General features: G+C 37.1%; 1 protein-coding gene across 15 annotated transcripts in view; it reads left to right on the top strand.

Annotated features, from left to right (window-relative positions):
- ROBO2 (roundabout guidance receptor 2) overlaps window positions 1–18736 on the top strand; it is a 962581-nt gene that overhangs the window by 830409 nt on the left and 113436 nt on the right. For 11 of the 15 annotated variants that reach the window (XM_075854478.1, XM_075854491.1, XM_075854487.1 and 8 more), the window contains exons 6-7: window positions 6740–6867; window positions 13070–13081. In XM_075854478.1, coding sequence (XP_075710593.1) covers window positions 6740–6867; window positions 13070–13081 — 140 coding nt within the window. The remainder of the gene's footprint in view (window positions 1–6739; window positions 6868–13069; window positions 13082–18736) is intronic. The other 4 variants (XM_075854490.1, XM_075854486.1, XM_075854481.1 and 1 more) reach the window with 1 other exon arrangement.

The following is an 18736-nucleotide window of genomic DNA, read 5'->3' as shown; positions in this document are numbered from 1 at the left end:
TAGCCTTTTGAAATTTTCTTGAAAATGTGAGAAATTGCTGCTAAAGTTCTAAGCCTTGTGATGTCATAGAAAAATAAAAGGATGTTCAAAAAACAATGCCAATCTAAAGTAGACATATGGGTGATGTTAATTAGCAACAATTTTGTGTGGTATTACTGCCTGTCTTACAAGCAGATACATATAAATTTAGAAAAATGCTAATTTTTGCAATTTTTCGCTAAATTTTGGTGTTTTTCACAATTAAATACTTAATGTATCGAGCAAATTTTGCCAGTATCATAAAGTCCAATGTGTCACGAGAAAACAATCTCAGAATCGCTTGGATAGGTAAAAGCATTCCGAAGTTATTACCACATAAAGTGAAACATGTCCGATTTGAAAAAATTGGCTGTGTCCTGAAGGCCAAAACAGGCTGTGTCTTGAAGGGGTTAAAAGAGTCTCTATCTTGATTCTTAGGTTTCCCCAACTTTCTCTTCATCTCTGCTTTGCTATCAATCCCATGATGCTTCAACACAGCATCATATAACCAGCTATGGACCATACCCTTTCTGCATGCTGGGGCACACTGTTTATTACTCCCTGTAGTCTCCTAAATAAGCTGAGAAACTATAAGTATACAGACCCCTATCTGTATACTTATAGTTTCTCAGCTTATTTAGGAGAATATAGTGAGAATGATTGACAGTGTCCCACTGGGACTGGGACTAGGCTGCACTCTTCTACATTATACCTGTATGACAGGAACCTATGTAAGTATCAGTCATAGCTGATGATAGAAGTCGCCCCCTGTGTAAAACTATTGTGTGGTACAGGAACTGTTGAAGCCTGTGATGGGTGATACATAGATCTCCATAGACTCAAGTAGAGGAAGCGTGTCACCGAGCCTGCTTCACACTGCTGCTAAGCAACCATCCCTTTCTTATATATAGAGATAGAAGCAGCAAAAAAACAACAGGTGAGAGACTGACACATGGAATACCACAATAGTACACATGGGAAAGTTTAGTTTTGGCCTGAGTATCCCTTTAAATGATAAAATTCTCTTTGTAGTTAGCCACCACTAAGGGCGCTGAAGAGCTCTGCATACTGTTTTATTATTAAGATTAATAAATAAATAGTATGAAGTAAGCTCCTAAGCTCCCTCTAGTGGTAGCTACCAGCAAAAAGAATTGTATTATTTAACTTTGTCTTTAAGAGGATTTGGAGCTCCTAATAAGAAAAACTGTGTGCAGACCACTAAAAAGATATATTAAGAAATGGATCCGCACATCTTTTTTAACTAATTTAGATAATAAAAATAATATGTTTAAGTTACTTGACTTAATTTAAGCACTAAAAGCCATGAAATAACTTTATCTGTGCAGAATTGTATAGGGAAAAATCACTCTACTGATTCACTAACTATAAATACTAATATAATCTAAATTGGTCCGTATAAGCTTGTATACATGCACACGAAGGGACAAATCAGAGAAGAGCTTCTTAAACGGTAGCTTCAGGTTTTACGTTACTTTACATTGTTGACACCTTTTTATAAGGTTATTTACTTTAAAATGTCTGGAAACACAATTAATAAAAAAGAACTACTACTCTTTTTAACCATTCCCTTCATGGGTAGGGCTCGGTTGGAGCACGACTTTGGAGTCTGAGAACTGAAGACTGAGTACATTACAGTCACTTTCTTGGGGGATACAAAATCAATTCTTTAACTTAGTGAAGAGACTTTATAAAATGTATAGGTAGGGAAATTTTAAATATACGTGCCACTGGTTCCACAGCACCGATGCCAGGGTTCCCTGCCAGCCTGTTTTTCCTGGCAACGTGATGATTTTGGACAAATAGCCACACAGTCAATTGCTGACTGTATTTATGACAACTGTGTATATGGCATGTCACTGCTGTGGCCAGGGGTTGGTGCCATGACATGTCCTACAGGGACACATAACTGTGTAGCCAGTTGCTGACGTCAGTGGTGACATCAGAATGTGCTGCCATCGATTGGCTAAGTGATGGCGACTTGGTCATCTACGATGTATTCACACTGCCTGGGGGACCATGGAATCTGTGGCACAGAAATGGCGTGGACATTTAAACTGTAAGCATATTGCACAATACATTCCATCAGAATTTCTATAGGTAACACCTATATCTAGAAGGGCAAAGAGATCTGGTGTAGACACCCCTTCGTGCTTCTCTCTTGCTAGGTAATGGGTTTGTTCTGCATGTTCCCTTTAAATTACTATATCTTTGAAAGACAAAAACTGTATTGTTCTAGAATGTTGAGAAATACCAACAAAAACATCATTTCAATCAAAGTAGCTAAAAAGAGAAAAAAAAATCAAAGCACAAAATAATCTGTATCATCTTCCTCAAGGCTCAGAAGAACATGTTTCATATAAGCTGCAGAAAGTTCTTTACATTTTTTATCTCTGTAAAAACAGATGTTTATATGATTTCTATCATTTACCTATTTTACTTCTTTTTTTTTTTCTCCCTATAAACAGTCCTTTCTCTCACTTTCATAGGTGATGAGCAGGCGATTCATGGTACAGTGATGACAGTGCATGTCATCCACAGACCAAATCTGATTGGGTTAAATATGTCACCCACGTTTATATAGGAATTAAAGGGGCGCTGTATGTGCGTGGTAAAGACTGCCTGCATTATATTGTACAACTCTCATTAATCACAAGCAACAACAATGACTGCATTCATACAAACCCAATGATTGCCAGATTTCTCAATCCCAATAACCCCATTCGTGTTACTGTTGACTTCTTACTACTGTTTTGTCATCTTTTCTGCTTCCAATTAAGAACAAACCTGAGCTTTTCCCCTTGCATATCTAGTTATTCAGCTTTTTATAAGCTTCAGCTCACTGGTATAATATGGCATCTCTGAAAGGTTTTACAAGCACCTTTGAACACAAGACTGAGAACGTTAAACCCTTAAACAAAAGCAGCTTTGAGACACTTTCAGATAACACAAGGTAGAGTTTTCATGCTATTATAAGACCCAAGGAGCGACCAGTAATACTCCCATAACACTTACTGTACACAGAGGGCTATTGTTTCCTGTTCTATGCACCTTTTTCTTATTAATTGTGCTTCACAGTTTAATTCCAGTATTTCCCATAGACATCATTCAATTCCCAGTTTAAACACAGAATAGTTTTAGAAATCTTACCAGCCCAGCCCTCTTGAAATATCATACTGAGAAATGTTGAACAATATAGTATTTGCAAAGAAAAACTCTAGATTTCTATCTATCTATCTATCTATCTATCTATCTATCTATCTATCTATCTATCTATCTATCTATCTATCTATCTATCTATCTATCTATCTATCTATCTATCTATCTATCTATCTATCTATCTATCTATCTATCTATCTATCTATCTATCATCAGATAGATGATAGATAGATATGAGATAGATAGATAGATAGATAGATAGATAGATAGATAGATAGATAGATAGATAGATAGATAGATAGATATGAGATAGATAGATATGAGATAGATAGATATGAGATAGATAGATATTAGATAGATAGATATGAGATAGATAGATAGATATTAGATAGATAGATAGATAGATAGATAGATAGATAGATAGATAGATAGATAGATAGATAGATAGATAGACAGATATATGTTAACCATGTATATATTATGTTCTACATAATGTGTTAGATTTCACAATTTCTTCCGCCTTCCAAATATTAGCCTTTCTAATAATCTCAGTTTTTCATATAAATAAAAGGAAGCCCAGTAAAATGTAATATTTAATAGGGTCTCCTGGAACTGAATTATGTCTTCCCTCAGATCTCTTCTCGAGAAGCGTATAGTTATTTGTTTAGCCTCTTATTATTAGATGCCATATTTTATATTCGGCAGTCGTTCCCCTTGTTTTCATAAGCAGAGTTTCTGTGGTAGATCCAGCAGGACATTACCTTGACCGCCCTTTGTTCCTTTGCCTTATAATCCGGTAAGAATTATCCTCTAACTGGCCTTACCTGCGATGTTTTTCTTCCAGTAGCGGTCTTTACCTGCATTAATTCCCCCTTCTCGTTCTGGGGCTACAGTAAATAAATGAGATCCCTGGAGTTTATATGGCTGTTATTGTCTCCTTACTGCGTACATTACCGTACATCCATCCTGTGACACTGAATTCTTTTTCCTTGCTCGGTTATTTAGAGGTCTTTCACTTCTAACATTGCCTTATTTGGGACTCTCAAATGAATCCCGGGGTTGACACCGTCTTCTCTCTAACTCTTTTATTATGGTTTGTTTGCTTGTTATGGCACAATTCCCACACAGTGTAAAGCAGTAGTTTCGACCTTCAAATCAGTTTGACCTTCTAATCCAGGCAGGATGGTTTTAATGACATTTTAAATTTATTGTTAATTGATATATGTGCTAAAAAAAATTAACCAGGTCTATAATATCTTGTTTTGGTCCATAACCAAATCTTTCAGTTGCACCCATTGTACAATTAGTTGCATTGTCCCACAAGTATATTTTCCATGCATTGGCGATGGGCCATGCAGAGATGTAATTTCTCCATATGGAACTTGTGTATGGGACTTCCATTGCTGACATAAATACAGTATATGTTAGATATGTACATGTTAAATTGCTTCTTCCACACTGTGAATATGGTCTGATGTTTGCTTATTTATTAACTAATATTTATATAGTGTAATGGACACCGCTCTCGCTCCTCTCTGGGGCAATATACTTACCCTTTCAAAGCATCCTTTGCTTCCTAGTCATCACTGGGTACCTTCTCCTGTTAGGTTTGCTTGTGGCCTCCATTGCTGCCGCTCTCCGTCTGCACTTCCTAGTGCGTGCGTGCTGACCCTTGCAGTCTTAAAGGGACAAATCTGCTACCCAGATTTCCCGGGGTTTATATAGACGTTCCCCTCCATTACACCTTGTCTGAGCAATTAGTTTTAACCTAACTAGTCTAGTCATTCCCTACGTTATACTTTGTTGTATTTTCCTATGATTGACCTCCGCTTATATCTTTGACTATCCTAGCCTGCCGCTTGCCCTGACCTCTTGCATGTAGCTGTGACAAACCTCAGTTGCCTGCCCTGAATATTTGCTCAACCAACCATGAGTGCCTGTTTGCCACCGGCCCTGACTCTTGCTATACATAACCCTGCATACTTACTACTGATTTTGTACTACGCCTGTTTACATTGGCCATTGCCAAGAAGACTACTCTTGGGGTAGTGACCTGAGGTTTCCCAGCAGCAAAGTCCAGATCCATGTATAGGGGTCAAAGGGTAAATATCTGGGGTCCCCTTAGGCTTTGCTCCCCGGTTTAGCCCCATATCTAATCCCTTGGTGACACAGTGGGTTCACACCATCCTCTTCAGGCCCTGTTACAGTTACAGTTCCCCCAGCCCCGTGACTTACAGCTCTATCACATTGGTTAATGTCTCCAGTGGGCCTCACAATCTAATTTCCCGATCTTTGACACATCCACACTACTAGGGTCAATCCCTTAGGAGGGTAACTATCCTAAATATGTATTTTTTTGTAGGATATGGGAGAAAAGTCCTTTACAACACAAACAACATGCATCTATTGCTTTGGTAATATTCAACCCACATCCCAAGTTAGTCAGCACCATTCAGGTACCATATTGTCCAACCAATGTCATATATCAGTTGTCTATGTATCTGGAGACGGTGATGACACTGGCTTGGTGATGTCAATGATTGCTTGTGAATTGATTAGTTATGTCTGAATATATTTATTTAGACCTGTACTACCAAGTATATAAAAAAAAAACACTCCTTTCCCTCCTTGTTGGTGCAATGTGAAGACATTTTTGAACCTCAAAAAAAGCGTGGACTCTTCATCGGTGCCTATTTTACTCTTGTAAGCTTAATCCATGGTCTGACATGTCCCTTTTCCTAAAACATTCTTACCTCGAACTTCGTCATAAATATTAATTGGTGTGAGCATAGCTGTTTTTTTATGCTCTTGCCGCTGTCCTATAGAAATAAGTGATGCCAAATCATTCAATACCACAAAACCAGGAAGTAAATAAGACCAAGTAAGAAAAAAGTATATAATAGAAAAAAAAAAAAAAAAAAATTAACCTATTTGAATGAAGTGATATATAAGAAATATGAAGTAATGTTTATAGTGTGTGTGTGTGTGGGGGGGGTGTATTTCTGCTTATGCTGGGATTTGTAGTTCCAGTTTGTTTCCTTGGCAGGTCTTAGAACATTTAAATTATGTTGATTATGCCCAAAGCTCCATCAAGCGAGGTAAAACTAATGTGATCTTGTTCTCCAATGGGACTAAAAGGTTTTATCAGAGTATAGTGATGATTAAATAGATTGGAAAGCCACAAAAGCATAACAGTGTAATGCTTACAGTGTCAAGGAGCGCACGCGACGTGTCATATCGAGAACTGATCGCGTTCATTTGTCATGTTGCCATACTGCAAAGAACAAAGTGATATTATTAATAATACCCTAATACCGGGAGCACATGGCAATACTAATTTTATTGCCTCAAAGTTTTTAACTAATGCATGTAGTAATAAAACTGTCATTGAGATTTATGTTAGCGTGAAATTATTAAAGCCTACGATGAATGGTGCTAACAGGTACATCTGTGATGAATCTATATGTTTAGGTAAAGGCTTGCTTGTCTGAGAAATATCCATTATTACATTAAGATTTCCATTTTTTTATGCCTTGAAATATAGATATGACATCAAGGATGATTACACTTTGCGGATTAAGAAGGCTGCCGGTATTGATGAAGGGACATACACTTGTATTTCTGAGAACCGGGTTGGTAAAGTGGAGGCCTCCGCAACGCTCACAGTAAGAGGTAGGTAGAATCTTTCATACGCTGACACTTGTTTCTAAGTTCTCATTGTTTAGATCAATTTTGCTAACAATAAAAGGCTTCTGGCCAATATTGGGGCATTAGACATGAGATGTCCCAAATGCTTGACTTATACTTTTTATTGACATTCAGTTACAATGTATAATATTTGATATGAGAGCTGAAAAAAAAAAATCACATATTTTATAGGATTACAAACATAGTACCAAATTTGTAATATACAGTAGTAATATTTCTATTAGGCCCAATTCAGACGAACGTAGAGTATGTCCGTGTGACAGCCGTTAAAAGAACGTCCATCACACGGACACATGTATTTCAATGGGGCCGTTCATACGGCCACTATTTTAACAGACCGTGTGAATTGTCCTTTGAAAAATAGAACATGTCCTATTTTGTTCCGTTTTCACGGATCCCTCTATGGACTCAAGTCTATAGGGATCCGTGAAAATGGAAACCCGCACGGGGGCAACTCGGATGTGAAAAACTTCAAATTTTTCACATCTGACTTTCCACACGTTTGTGTGAATCTGGTCTTATACTATAACAGACATCATTAATGACTTTTAAAGGGGAATTCCACATGCCAAAGGAACGGTCTGACTATAAATGCCTCATAAAAGCTTAAATATTTGGCACAAATACACTCACTAACAGGCCCCCAAAGTACCAATGAAGGGTCAAAAAGATACGTCCTTTGTCTCAGGATCTTCACACTTCCTGTTTCTTAGGAAAGAATGCAGTAAAGTGTGTCATGTGACCCTTCTCGGCCCTTCTGAATGCCTGAGAGGGGAAGGGAATTTTCCAACAAATAGCAGTTTGGAAAGTTGTTTTTTAGGTGTGTATGTACCCAGTCGTTTAGTGTTATCAGGCCATCTTAGATATGGAATTAGTGTAAAGGGGGCTTCACCAATGTCGGACTTTCTTTAAACATATAGGGTTAAACTGAAAAAAGACCAGAATGTGCTCAGATTTTACACTACTGTATTACCCAGTTAATATAGGATCTTCAAGCATTGAAATAAAGTTTGCCACTGCTTAGAGCAAAAATCTTCCAACTGTAAAGAAACCAACATATTTTCTTATTTATTCTTTAACTCATAAGTTGTTAGAATGATATTGGTTTAGACATGAGCTGATAAGCCGATATTTTCCATGACTCCTGTTGCTATGAATTGTAAAAAAAAAAGTTCTCTGTTAGGAAATTAAATGCTGAAGATATCATGGTAAGGGCAAATAATAATTTCCTAAATTTTGGATTATTTCTTTTGATGTGTCTTATGGGATTCACTGGTGTAATATATGAGTAAAATATAACATTTATTTATAACTCTCTAAAAACAGGGGTACAATCACCACTGTGAAGAAGCCCCACCGTGTGTATAAAAACGTATTAAATAATAAACACTGAGTTCTAATTCAATTGTGAACCTACTATAGCTCAGTGTTCAACAAGAATATCAATACGGAATCAGCATTTCAAAAATGGGCATAACAATAGTCTTGACCCTAATTCACACTAGAGTCCGTGATAACCGCACCGGAAGCTCCTAGGGTTGAGGTATACAAACAATGCTAGTGTTCCCAATGCTAAAAAATTCCTATTCACAACCGACCCAACGCGTTTCAATACTCATCATCAGGGGTCTGTAGCTTGGTCACTCTGGCCGGGATGCCAGCGATATTTAGTTCAGCAGCAGGTATTCTGCTGTACTCCACGGAAGCATGCTCGCATAGATGTCAGCGGCATGTGTCTTATGGCTATTAAGCTTGTGTGAAATGTATTAATTCTACAACTGATATTTAATCTGAAATTATTATTATTTCCTGTGTATGAAGTGGAGCTCATACCCCTGAAAGTCTAATGGGATAATGGGCTCCAATAACTCACAACATGTGCCCTTCTCTTGGATATAGGTACGATTATGTTAAAGAAACATTCCGGACAAAACTAATACACTGTGTTATGCAGAGAGCAGCGCATGAGACAAAAAAATTCTCTCTTTGAATCCCTGTGTCATGCTCCACCCCCTCAGGCCCTGCACTCGGCATAATATAATGTATGTAAGTGTTACCCAAATTGTTCCTTTAATGGCTATGTACACCTTTCTAAGCATTTTTTTTTTAATCAAATGAATGTATTAATTGTTTTTTAAACAACTTTCCAAATCACTTATTATTTTTTTTTACTTTCGAAGATACAGCTTTTTTGTATTCTGTAAACATAGAAGCTTTATCGTTCTGTCTTAGCGATTATGTCAGTTCAACTGAAGTAACGGCTCGGCTGAGAGTGGGTCCTGTGTGTCATGTAAGTTATGAACTTAGATGTGATCGTTAATAGATGGATCCTGTGTATCAAAGACAGGCAGGACCTGATCTCAGCTGAGCCGTCAGTTCATCTGTACTGACAGAATCGGCTGAGACAGACTGATATAGCTTCTATTTATACAGCATATATAGAGGCTGTATTTAAAAAAAGTTAAAATATAAATACTAAAAGTGATTTGGGAGTTGCTTAAAAACACAATATATTCATTTAATAATAAAAAAAAAATGACTTACAAAGGAGTACAAAGCCTTTAAGAAACATTAGTGAGCAAACATAATTTTTTTTATTTTTTTTTCGATTTTAGTCCTTATTTAATTGAAGAAATAAAAAAAACACTTACAAAATGTTCCTTAGACTATGAATTTCCCTTTTAAATGTTATTTTCACAAAGGACAATACAAATTGTCATTAAACAAAGATATTCAAGGAATTCCGCAGATCTTATAAATATCATTTTCCCATTCTCAGATGAAATTGCAGCGAATCATTTTTCTCCACTCAATGGAAACGCTATTTCACAGTTTAGTGGCGCATGTTTAGTGCTATCATGCGAGCTGTTATAAGGTTAATAAAAGTGTTTTTAGCACATTTCATGCTCTTTTTGAACAGAATGCATCATATGTAAACCTTTGTAAATATCTTTTTGGAGATGGAAACAGTCTTGTGGGGTTGGCTTGTCTATATATAAATTCACGCATGGATTATTTCTTGGAGATTGAATCTATTTGCCTGAACATCTGCTATATCCTCTACTATATATTATACTAGGTGTGTGCATTCTGCCACTCATTTTGACCATTTTCTCACCTTTCCCCAGTAATAGTTTTTTCCTTTTGTTACTTAAATCGACATTATTATTTACAATTAAGATTTGCCTCACCCGGAGCCTCACCACAAGCATTGAGATCCTTTACTTGCTGGTTAGATATTTCACAAAAATCCAACATAGTGCAGAATGAGATCTGTATGTTGATGACAATTACATTATAAAAAATCCCAGCCAGAGCAGAAAAGATCCAATTATTTTGCATTGTTCTGCAATCTGTAGCTTCATATTACATAGATATTCTCTCCTAGAAGTATTGCTTGTAGAGAAAACTATCTCTGAATTAGACCTAGTTCACACAGGGTTTTATGGCGCTGATTTTGACACAGAAAAACCGCGTCGGAATCACCGCCAAAAAACAAGCAAAACCGCCTTCCATTGATTTCAATGGAAGGTTGAGGCATTTTTTTCCAGAGCGGCTTTTAGCTTTTAGCCACTTGCGTGAAAAAAAGCGTCATGTTCTTTCTTGGCGCAGTTCTGCCTCTGACCTCCCATTGAAATCAATGGGAGGCAGGAAAAGTGTAATTCGCTGCGTTTTTTGCCTGCGGTGCTCAATGGCCACGGGCGGAAAACACTGCAAAAACCCCAGGAAGAAAGTGCAGGCAGGTCAGAATCTTAGATTTTTTTCTGACTGTAAAATACTCTGTGTGAACAGGGCCTTATCGTGCTCTGTGGAAGCACCATATGGTGGCGCACAGTATGCCTGTGTGTCCATAGTACAGCGGTGCATGGTGTTTGTGTGCATCTGTAAGGCTCTGTGCAGATGATGATTCCTGATTGCCAACTGGTTAGGTAAGCATGTCTTGGTAAAGGGGTTGTCCAAGTGGATAACCCTTTTAAATCACAACCATAGCTAAGTTTAATTGGAAATAAGTAGTCTGCAAAGTATTCCGTATATCTATTTACAGACAATTTGTGACTTTATTAGTGCAACCTAATTTTGAAAATTGTTAATGTCATGGATTATTCAATGTGAGCAATGTGGTGGCCCCAAATTGGTTATCTCCATTGCACAAAAAACATTAGCTAGATTGATAGATCGACAGATCAACAGATCGATAGATAGACCAACAACTAAATGATCGCAGCACTCAAAAGGTAGATGCAAAAAAGAATGTGGTTTATTGACCCGTGTCAAATGCTACATTTCAGTCCTCTCCACTGGACCTTTCTCAAGCAATAGTGATATGTGCAGACCAGGGTTTTTTACCCTTCGCTCATATTACATCATCAGTAGTAGTTAGTATAAAAAACATCCAAAATCATGCCAACATTTGGTTTACACACAATAAAAAACATATGATACATTATGTATAAGTGTTATAAACAGGTAGAACCAAGTGCATCGTACAAAAACAATAAATAACAGCATTAAATACTTAAATATGTCAAATGTCCATAGAGATGCATATTCATGAGTGGGAGGAGATAGGAGCCACTCACCAATCCCAGAACCTTGGACATATATTGGGAATATTATCACTAATGATTCTCTACTCCTACCGTGTCTACGATAGATAGATAGATAGATAGATAGATAGATAGATAGATAGATAGATAGATAGATGATAGATAGATAGATAGATAGATAGATAGATAGATAGATAGATAGATAGATAGATAGATAGATAGATAGATAGATAGATAGATAGATAGACATGACATAGATAGACATGACATAGACATGACATAGATAGATATGACATAGATAGATAGATAGATAGATAGATAGATAGATAGATAGATAGATAGATAGATAGATAGATAGATAGATAGATAGATAGATAGATAGATAGATAGATAGATAGACATGACATAGATAGATAGATAGACATGACCGCTACGGCTGCTACAGCGGTAGTTACGCCACTAGATAGATAGATAGATAGATAGATAGATAGATAGATAGATAGATAGATAGATAGATAGATAGATAGATAGATAGATAGATAGATAGATAGATAGATAGATAGACATGACATAGATAGACATGACATAGATAGATATGACATAGATAGATAGATAGATAGATAGATAGATAGATAGATAGATAGATAGATAGATAGATAGACATGACATAGATAGATAGATAGACATGACCGCTACGGCTGCTACAGCGGTAGTTACGCCACTAGATAGATAGATAGATAGATAGATAGATAGATAGATAGATAGATAGATAGATAGATAGATAGATAGATAGATAGATAGATAGATAGATAGATAGATAGATAGATAGATAGATAGATAGATAGATAGATAGACATGACATAGATAGACATGACATAGATAGATATGACATAGATAGATATGACATAGATAGATAGATAGATAGATAGATAGATAGATAGATAGATAGATAGATAGATAGATAGATAGATAGATAGATAGATAGATAGATAGATAGATAGATAGATAGATAGATAGACATGACATAGATAGATAGATAGACATGACCGCTACGGCTGCTACAGCGGTAGTTACGCCACTAGATAGATAGATAGATAGATAGATAGATAGATAGATAGATAGATAGATAGATAGATAGATAGATAGATAGATAGATAGATAGATGATTGAGAAATAGATAGATAGATAGATAGATAGATAGATAGATAGATAGATAGATAGATAGATAGATAGATAGATAGATACACTTTATTTGCCTATTATATTTATGCATGCAATAAACAAGATTTTATATTACTTATTTCCACTTTTATATACTATACATTTACTTTATACAAGATGATCATGGATAAAAAGTACCACTGTATCAATAAGAACAGCTGGTGTGTTTCCCATAGCAACCATTAGTACATAACTGGTTGTCATGGAAGATACCACTGATATTTCTGTGTTCTGGTTTTCATACCTGACCCCCTGTATTTTTCGGCTGATCCATGCATGCACTGATGATTGTAATCTATTGTAGCCACTATAGCCGTGTAGTATTGCATGTCACATTCTGACAGACTTTCTTTTAATTTTCTTTTTATGTTCTCTCACCACCATTGTAATTTCTTCAGTTCGCCCTGTTGGTAAGTAACCATCCTTATATTATGTTAGCATGACATTTTACAGTGTTCCATCTTTCATTTATATTCTGGATCATTGCCAAGCACATGGTACGGGTTGCACATGCAATATATTGCTATTACGGCACGAGCACTTGCAATGATAACGTAACGTCTATATGACCTGTATGTACAGTAAAAATGGAAAGTAAGTACAGAATACCAGCCCTCAGATGGTCTGCAATGTGTCACTTTTGACATTTTTGCCTATTGTAAAGGTTCAGCGTCACCTGTAAGGAACCTTAGCTAATATTCTACTGAAGGGCATTTACAGCAACTACTAAAAATACTCATATATCCTGAACCACTCCATTACCAAACTAGAGGTTATACAGATATCACATGGTTCGGACTGGGCAATGAGATTCCCACCAACCACTATGGCCTGTCTTCATGTTACCCGAGTGGAGGTAAGATAAGCTAATTGGCCAAAGGGGCACAATAATCCGCAGAGTACCCCAGCCCCTTTTCAAATGATTGTAGGGGTCTCAGATTCCGTACATCCAACGATGACAACTTGTGACATCTCAATGACATAAGTGCTATGAAGTGATAGTTACAAATTATTCTGAGAATATAGGCACTATAAATGACATTCGAGATCAGCCAACAGCAGTGCTGGAGAACAACTGCCATCTCCCTTGCTCTCTAGAGCCATAGTGCTGCTTCCATCACTTCTCCAGTATAGTAAGTGCCACCTCTTGATCTCCACTGAAACATGGAGACTAGGAAATCTCACATAGTGTCTTAGTTATCTTATACTAAGCAAATAGCCCAAGCACATTTGGGCCGCTGCTTTGTAAGGGGCACTGGCTAAACATCATTTATTGGAGAAGCTTTGGTGGTCAATTTGCCATATTACGTAGGCATCAAATCTATCTCTTGACTCTTTTAAGGTGTCTCACATCATGTACCGCCATCACCTGGACAAGAGGTAGGTATGGGTGCACACTCAAATGGGGTTAATAACCATGGCTTTGCTTTATTTCTTCCATATATAATCTACTTTCCTCTTAGGGACGTTAGCTTTTGGCCAAATATATGCTGAGGAAACTAAGATTGTGAGCAAGTCTTATATGTGTTGTGTCCAAATCTTGGCAGAACATGGTTAGAGCCAACCAAAGGACTACAATAGCAGTGAGGGCCACAGTACGCTATACGTGTTAGCCACTGGGAAATAGTTTACCCTCTATACCCCTACACCTTTCTGTCCTATTCTAGCAGGCAGTTACTTTGTAGCTGTTCTTAAGCCTACTCTTAAACAGGACCTGTCACTAGGTCATATAAGTTGAACTCTTTAATTGACTTGAATAGCACGGTATCCCTGATTCCAGCGCTGTTTTTCTTTTTTTTCCTGGACACCCCCGTTCTAGAGATATGGACACTGTTGTCTTAGCTCTCTCTATGCTAATTTGCTGTAGTTAGCCGACGTGCTGGAGCTCCCTTCCCTAACTCTCATACTGACCAATCAGCGCAAGGCAGCTTGAGAGTAGATCACGCCCTGTTGGCTATAGTATAGAGGGACCCAACACAACGGTGGGCCATATCTCTAGAATGGAAAGGTCTAGGAGAAAAATAAAAATGGCACTGGAATCAGGGAGACAGTGCTATTCAGGTCAGTAAACCAGTTCAACTTATATGACCTAGTGACAGGTCCTCTTTAAGCCAGCCATACACATGTGATAGCTGCCAGTCAACAGCTATTTCTCCCGACTCCACCATAAAAATGTACCCTCGGCTCAGCCGAGCGTGCATGTTAATGTCAATGAGGAGAAGGAAATAAACCAGGAGTTTGATCAACTTTTATCTTATGTGTATGGCCAGCTTTAGTTCTTATCTCCCTCCTCCAGTGCCAAAGATCGCAGAGGGAAGTGCCGCTTTTTGTGGCTTTCTGACTCTGGTGCAAGAATATCACTGCCCAGTAATTAAACTTGGGAAGGCAATGTAACCCTGTGCAGTTCCCTTTAGCTTTGTTTTGGGCATGATTGGTCTATAGGATGCCCTAATAAATAAATACAATGGGAAATTATTGTATTTATTTTATTTGTATTTCCCTTTGCTGTAGAATGTAGAAGAATAAAGAGAGCGCTTGCATCATGTCCCAGGGGTCCTTAACAACCAATGATTCTCCAATTCTATTTCAACGCAAGCAAAAATAGCTGTGTATCAAAATGACAGAAGTCAGGGCAGATCCACTTCACCTTCAGCACAATATGTTGGCTATTTGTAGAAAAATGGAAGTTTATAAAACTCCTTTACTGTTTAATAAACCATGCTAAAGGGGAAAATAGTTCCCATATGGATTCAGTCTAAGAAAACATTGTCATAAATGTCTAAGCTGAAATGATTTTGCAATTAAACATCCTGTCCAGAGGTCGACAGCAGAATCTTTTTTCCTTTCTGAATAAAATATGACTGGAAAAAGGCTTTGGAAAATGTATTTGTTTTAAGTCCTTCAGCCCCAGGCACATATGTTCCGCTATGAATTAAATATTTCATCAGGTATACCATTTTCTTGGAAGGGAAAGTTGCTATGGTAAATCCAATACTGTATACTCACATGTAATTGGTCACCGTATTGGAAGAAAAGGCTGCAAATAAATATGTCTAATACCCTCGAAGCTGCTAGAAAGCTTTCCCCCCTAAATTAAGAAAAATGGCAGTAAATCAAGGCCTCATGCACACGACCATGCTCGTAATTACGACTCGTAATTACGAGCACGGGCGGGCACGACCGGCCACGGGCAGCCGGCCGCTTTTGTGAGCCGTGCTCCCATTATAAAGTATAGGAGCACGGCCCGTAAAATGAAAAAATAGAACATGTCCTATTTTTTTAACGGTGCGGGCACCTTCCCGTGAGAAAACGGGAAGGTACCCGTGACTAACAGAAGTCTATGGTCCCGTTATTGCGGGTCGTAATTACGACCCGCAATAACAGGTGTTTTTACGGTCGTGTGCATGAGGCCTAAGTCGTTCTCTGTCCAGTTGTTACAAATTTTAATTGTTTCTTATAAATTACTTGGAAATCTGGGTGACAATGTATATGGCTGCCATCATCACAATGTTTAACCAACTTTCCTAAAGTACTGAAGATTTAATCTAAATATATAAGCAGTGACATGAGATCCGAGAATGTTTCTTTGTATATTCAATTTTCGAAAGCTCAGGCTAAGAATATAATATAATAAAGTATACAAATAGCCATATTATACAGTGTCTAACAATATGCGCCATACAGTGTGGTGCCTAAATAACAGTGCCACATGCTGGCCAAATAACATTTTAATACAATTTCCAAAATAACAATTCTATATAGTGCCGCGACCGCTATACGCTGCAAAATAATGTCAGTTCATAATGATTTTTAAGGTGCCCCTCTACCTGGTGCCAAATCTATCGATGTAGACCTAGCCTCACTTATACAAAGCTTGTCTGGAAAGTTATAGGGGGTTGTCCAACCGCCGGCTCAGATGTCCCCCAAGACGACATGTAATTTCAAAGCAAATTCTCATAATTTAACCTTAGACATCGCCCATCCAAATCCGTGCTCGTCCATTGTGTCCATAGATCTCAGTGCGCGATCTGCAATCTTCTAGACCTGAGACTCATCTCTTGACTCTAAGGTGAGGTCACCTCTATTAGCTGCACATGCCCTAATAGAACATAATAGGGGGGTCTGTAATAGACAACCCTTTTCATATGAAGTAATTGATCCCATTGGAAAAACCCCATTCCTACTAATCTTAGATGTTTCTCAATATATTGACCAGATCACATTTTTTATTACAATTTTTATCCTTTAGAAAAACGATAAATAGATGAAGAGATCTTTACGGGGCTTTTTAAGACTCCTAATAACTGTACCATTCGTTGTTATTGATTATTACATCCTGCTCAGATGTTGACAGACACTATTTTAATTCGCTTTGTATAAGGTCACGTTGCCAATCCATCACTTCGTGCTACTGACAATGACAAATTTTCACCAAAGCAGAAAACCTTTTGTAAGCCGCATGTCATACCCTGTTTAATACATTAATAATGGTGATATATTATTCACTTCTCCTAAAATATTTATCAGACATGACAAAACATATACATATTGTGAATGCTTCATCAAACACCGACCCATTCCATTAGATGGTTCCCCACTAGGCTAAGAGCTTTGTCATTTCTGAAATGCTGTTGTTGAGGTTCTAGGAGTAGAAGGTAAAGTTTATAATTCATTGTATGTCAAAGTAAATTTTACCAAACAAAAAACAGCAAAAGAAAAACAAAACCTGAAATAATAATAATAATAATAATAATAATAATAATAATAAAAATAATAATAATAATAATAATAAAACAAAATAAAAAAAATTGTAATAAGTAGAAATTCATAACAGCACTTTCTTAAAGGGGGTTTGTTATGAAGGGCAAAGGGGCATATGGACAGTGGTTGTCTTTATAATAGTGGTATTATTGGAATATTATTACTTCCTTGACGTTTTTCTCCTTTTGGTTTTTTTCAGACGGATCCAAACATATATTGTACCAATGTATGGCATATACTTGGATCCATCTGTCCATTGACTTTCATTGTAGCATATAGAATATGAAATGGCAATAGAGGCTGCACTATTCATCCCAGCAAAAGCAATGTATCATCATATAAACACAAAACGATCAATTATATGCCAAAAGGACACTCTTCTTGCATATATCTGACCCATAAAAACCTCATGAACATTATAGTATGCACACACACACACACACACACACACACACACACACACACACACACACACACACACACACACACACACACACACACACACACACACACACACACATATATATATATCTTGTTGGTATACAATATGTCTGATGTATGATCAAAATGTAGTGTCACCAAAACATAATAGACATGCAAGGCTTGGAGAAATTCAAGCTCCCCATCCCCCAGTGAATGTATGGGCTGGCTGTAGAGTTTCCCTGCTGTATTGTCTGAAATCTCCCCTGGCTAAAGGGAGCAAAAAAATAATAATAATATCAATATATTAGAAAATTGCTACTTATACAATTCTCTCATATATAGAAGCAGGTTCACTAAAGATGAAATCAATATTTTATATAAGTATTTTTTTTTTGCATATGACTCTAAAATTATTAAAAAAATGGGGACCAACTTTATAATAATGTAATAGTGATTAGATACCTATTGTCCCTCTACTGTTATACAGGAGAGACAAAAATCCCTGTTATATGATGACTAGGATTTCCCGAAACGCCATTATCATACGCCCACATTTCAACGTCCAGATTTCGACCTATATTTTGATTTTACCGATGCAAACTTAGATCACCATAAGGTCTTGTGCCAATATTATGGTTAAGAAATGTGACTGTATTACAGATTTTTGTAACCATAAAGACTCTGGGTATAGTTTACAGCGCCCCCTATTGAACATCAGGAAAAAAAAACTACATTTGATACTCGACATAAATGCGTCATAAGTAAGAAAAACAAAAAAAAAGATGTGTTTTTTGTCTTCTTCTATGGCTCGGCATGATCTTGGTATTCTGAGAGGTTGGTCATTAGGTTAATGTTATCTATTGCCATTTGTGATGAACCCA

Source organism: Rhinoderma darwinii, chromosome 2, assembly GCF_050947455.1.
Source record: "Rhinoderma darwinii isolate aRhiDar2 chromosome 2, aRhiDar2.hap1, whole genome shotgun sequence".
NCBI lineage: Eukaryota > Metazoa > Chordata > Amphibia > Anura > Rhinodermatidae > Rhinoderma > Rhinoderma darwinii.
Note: the sequence above shows the minus strand (reverse complement) of the source record. Positions and strands in the feature narration are given on the sequence as shown.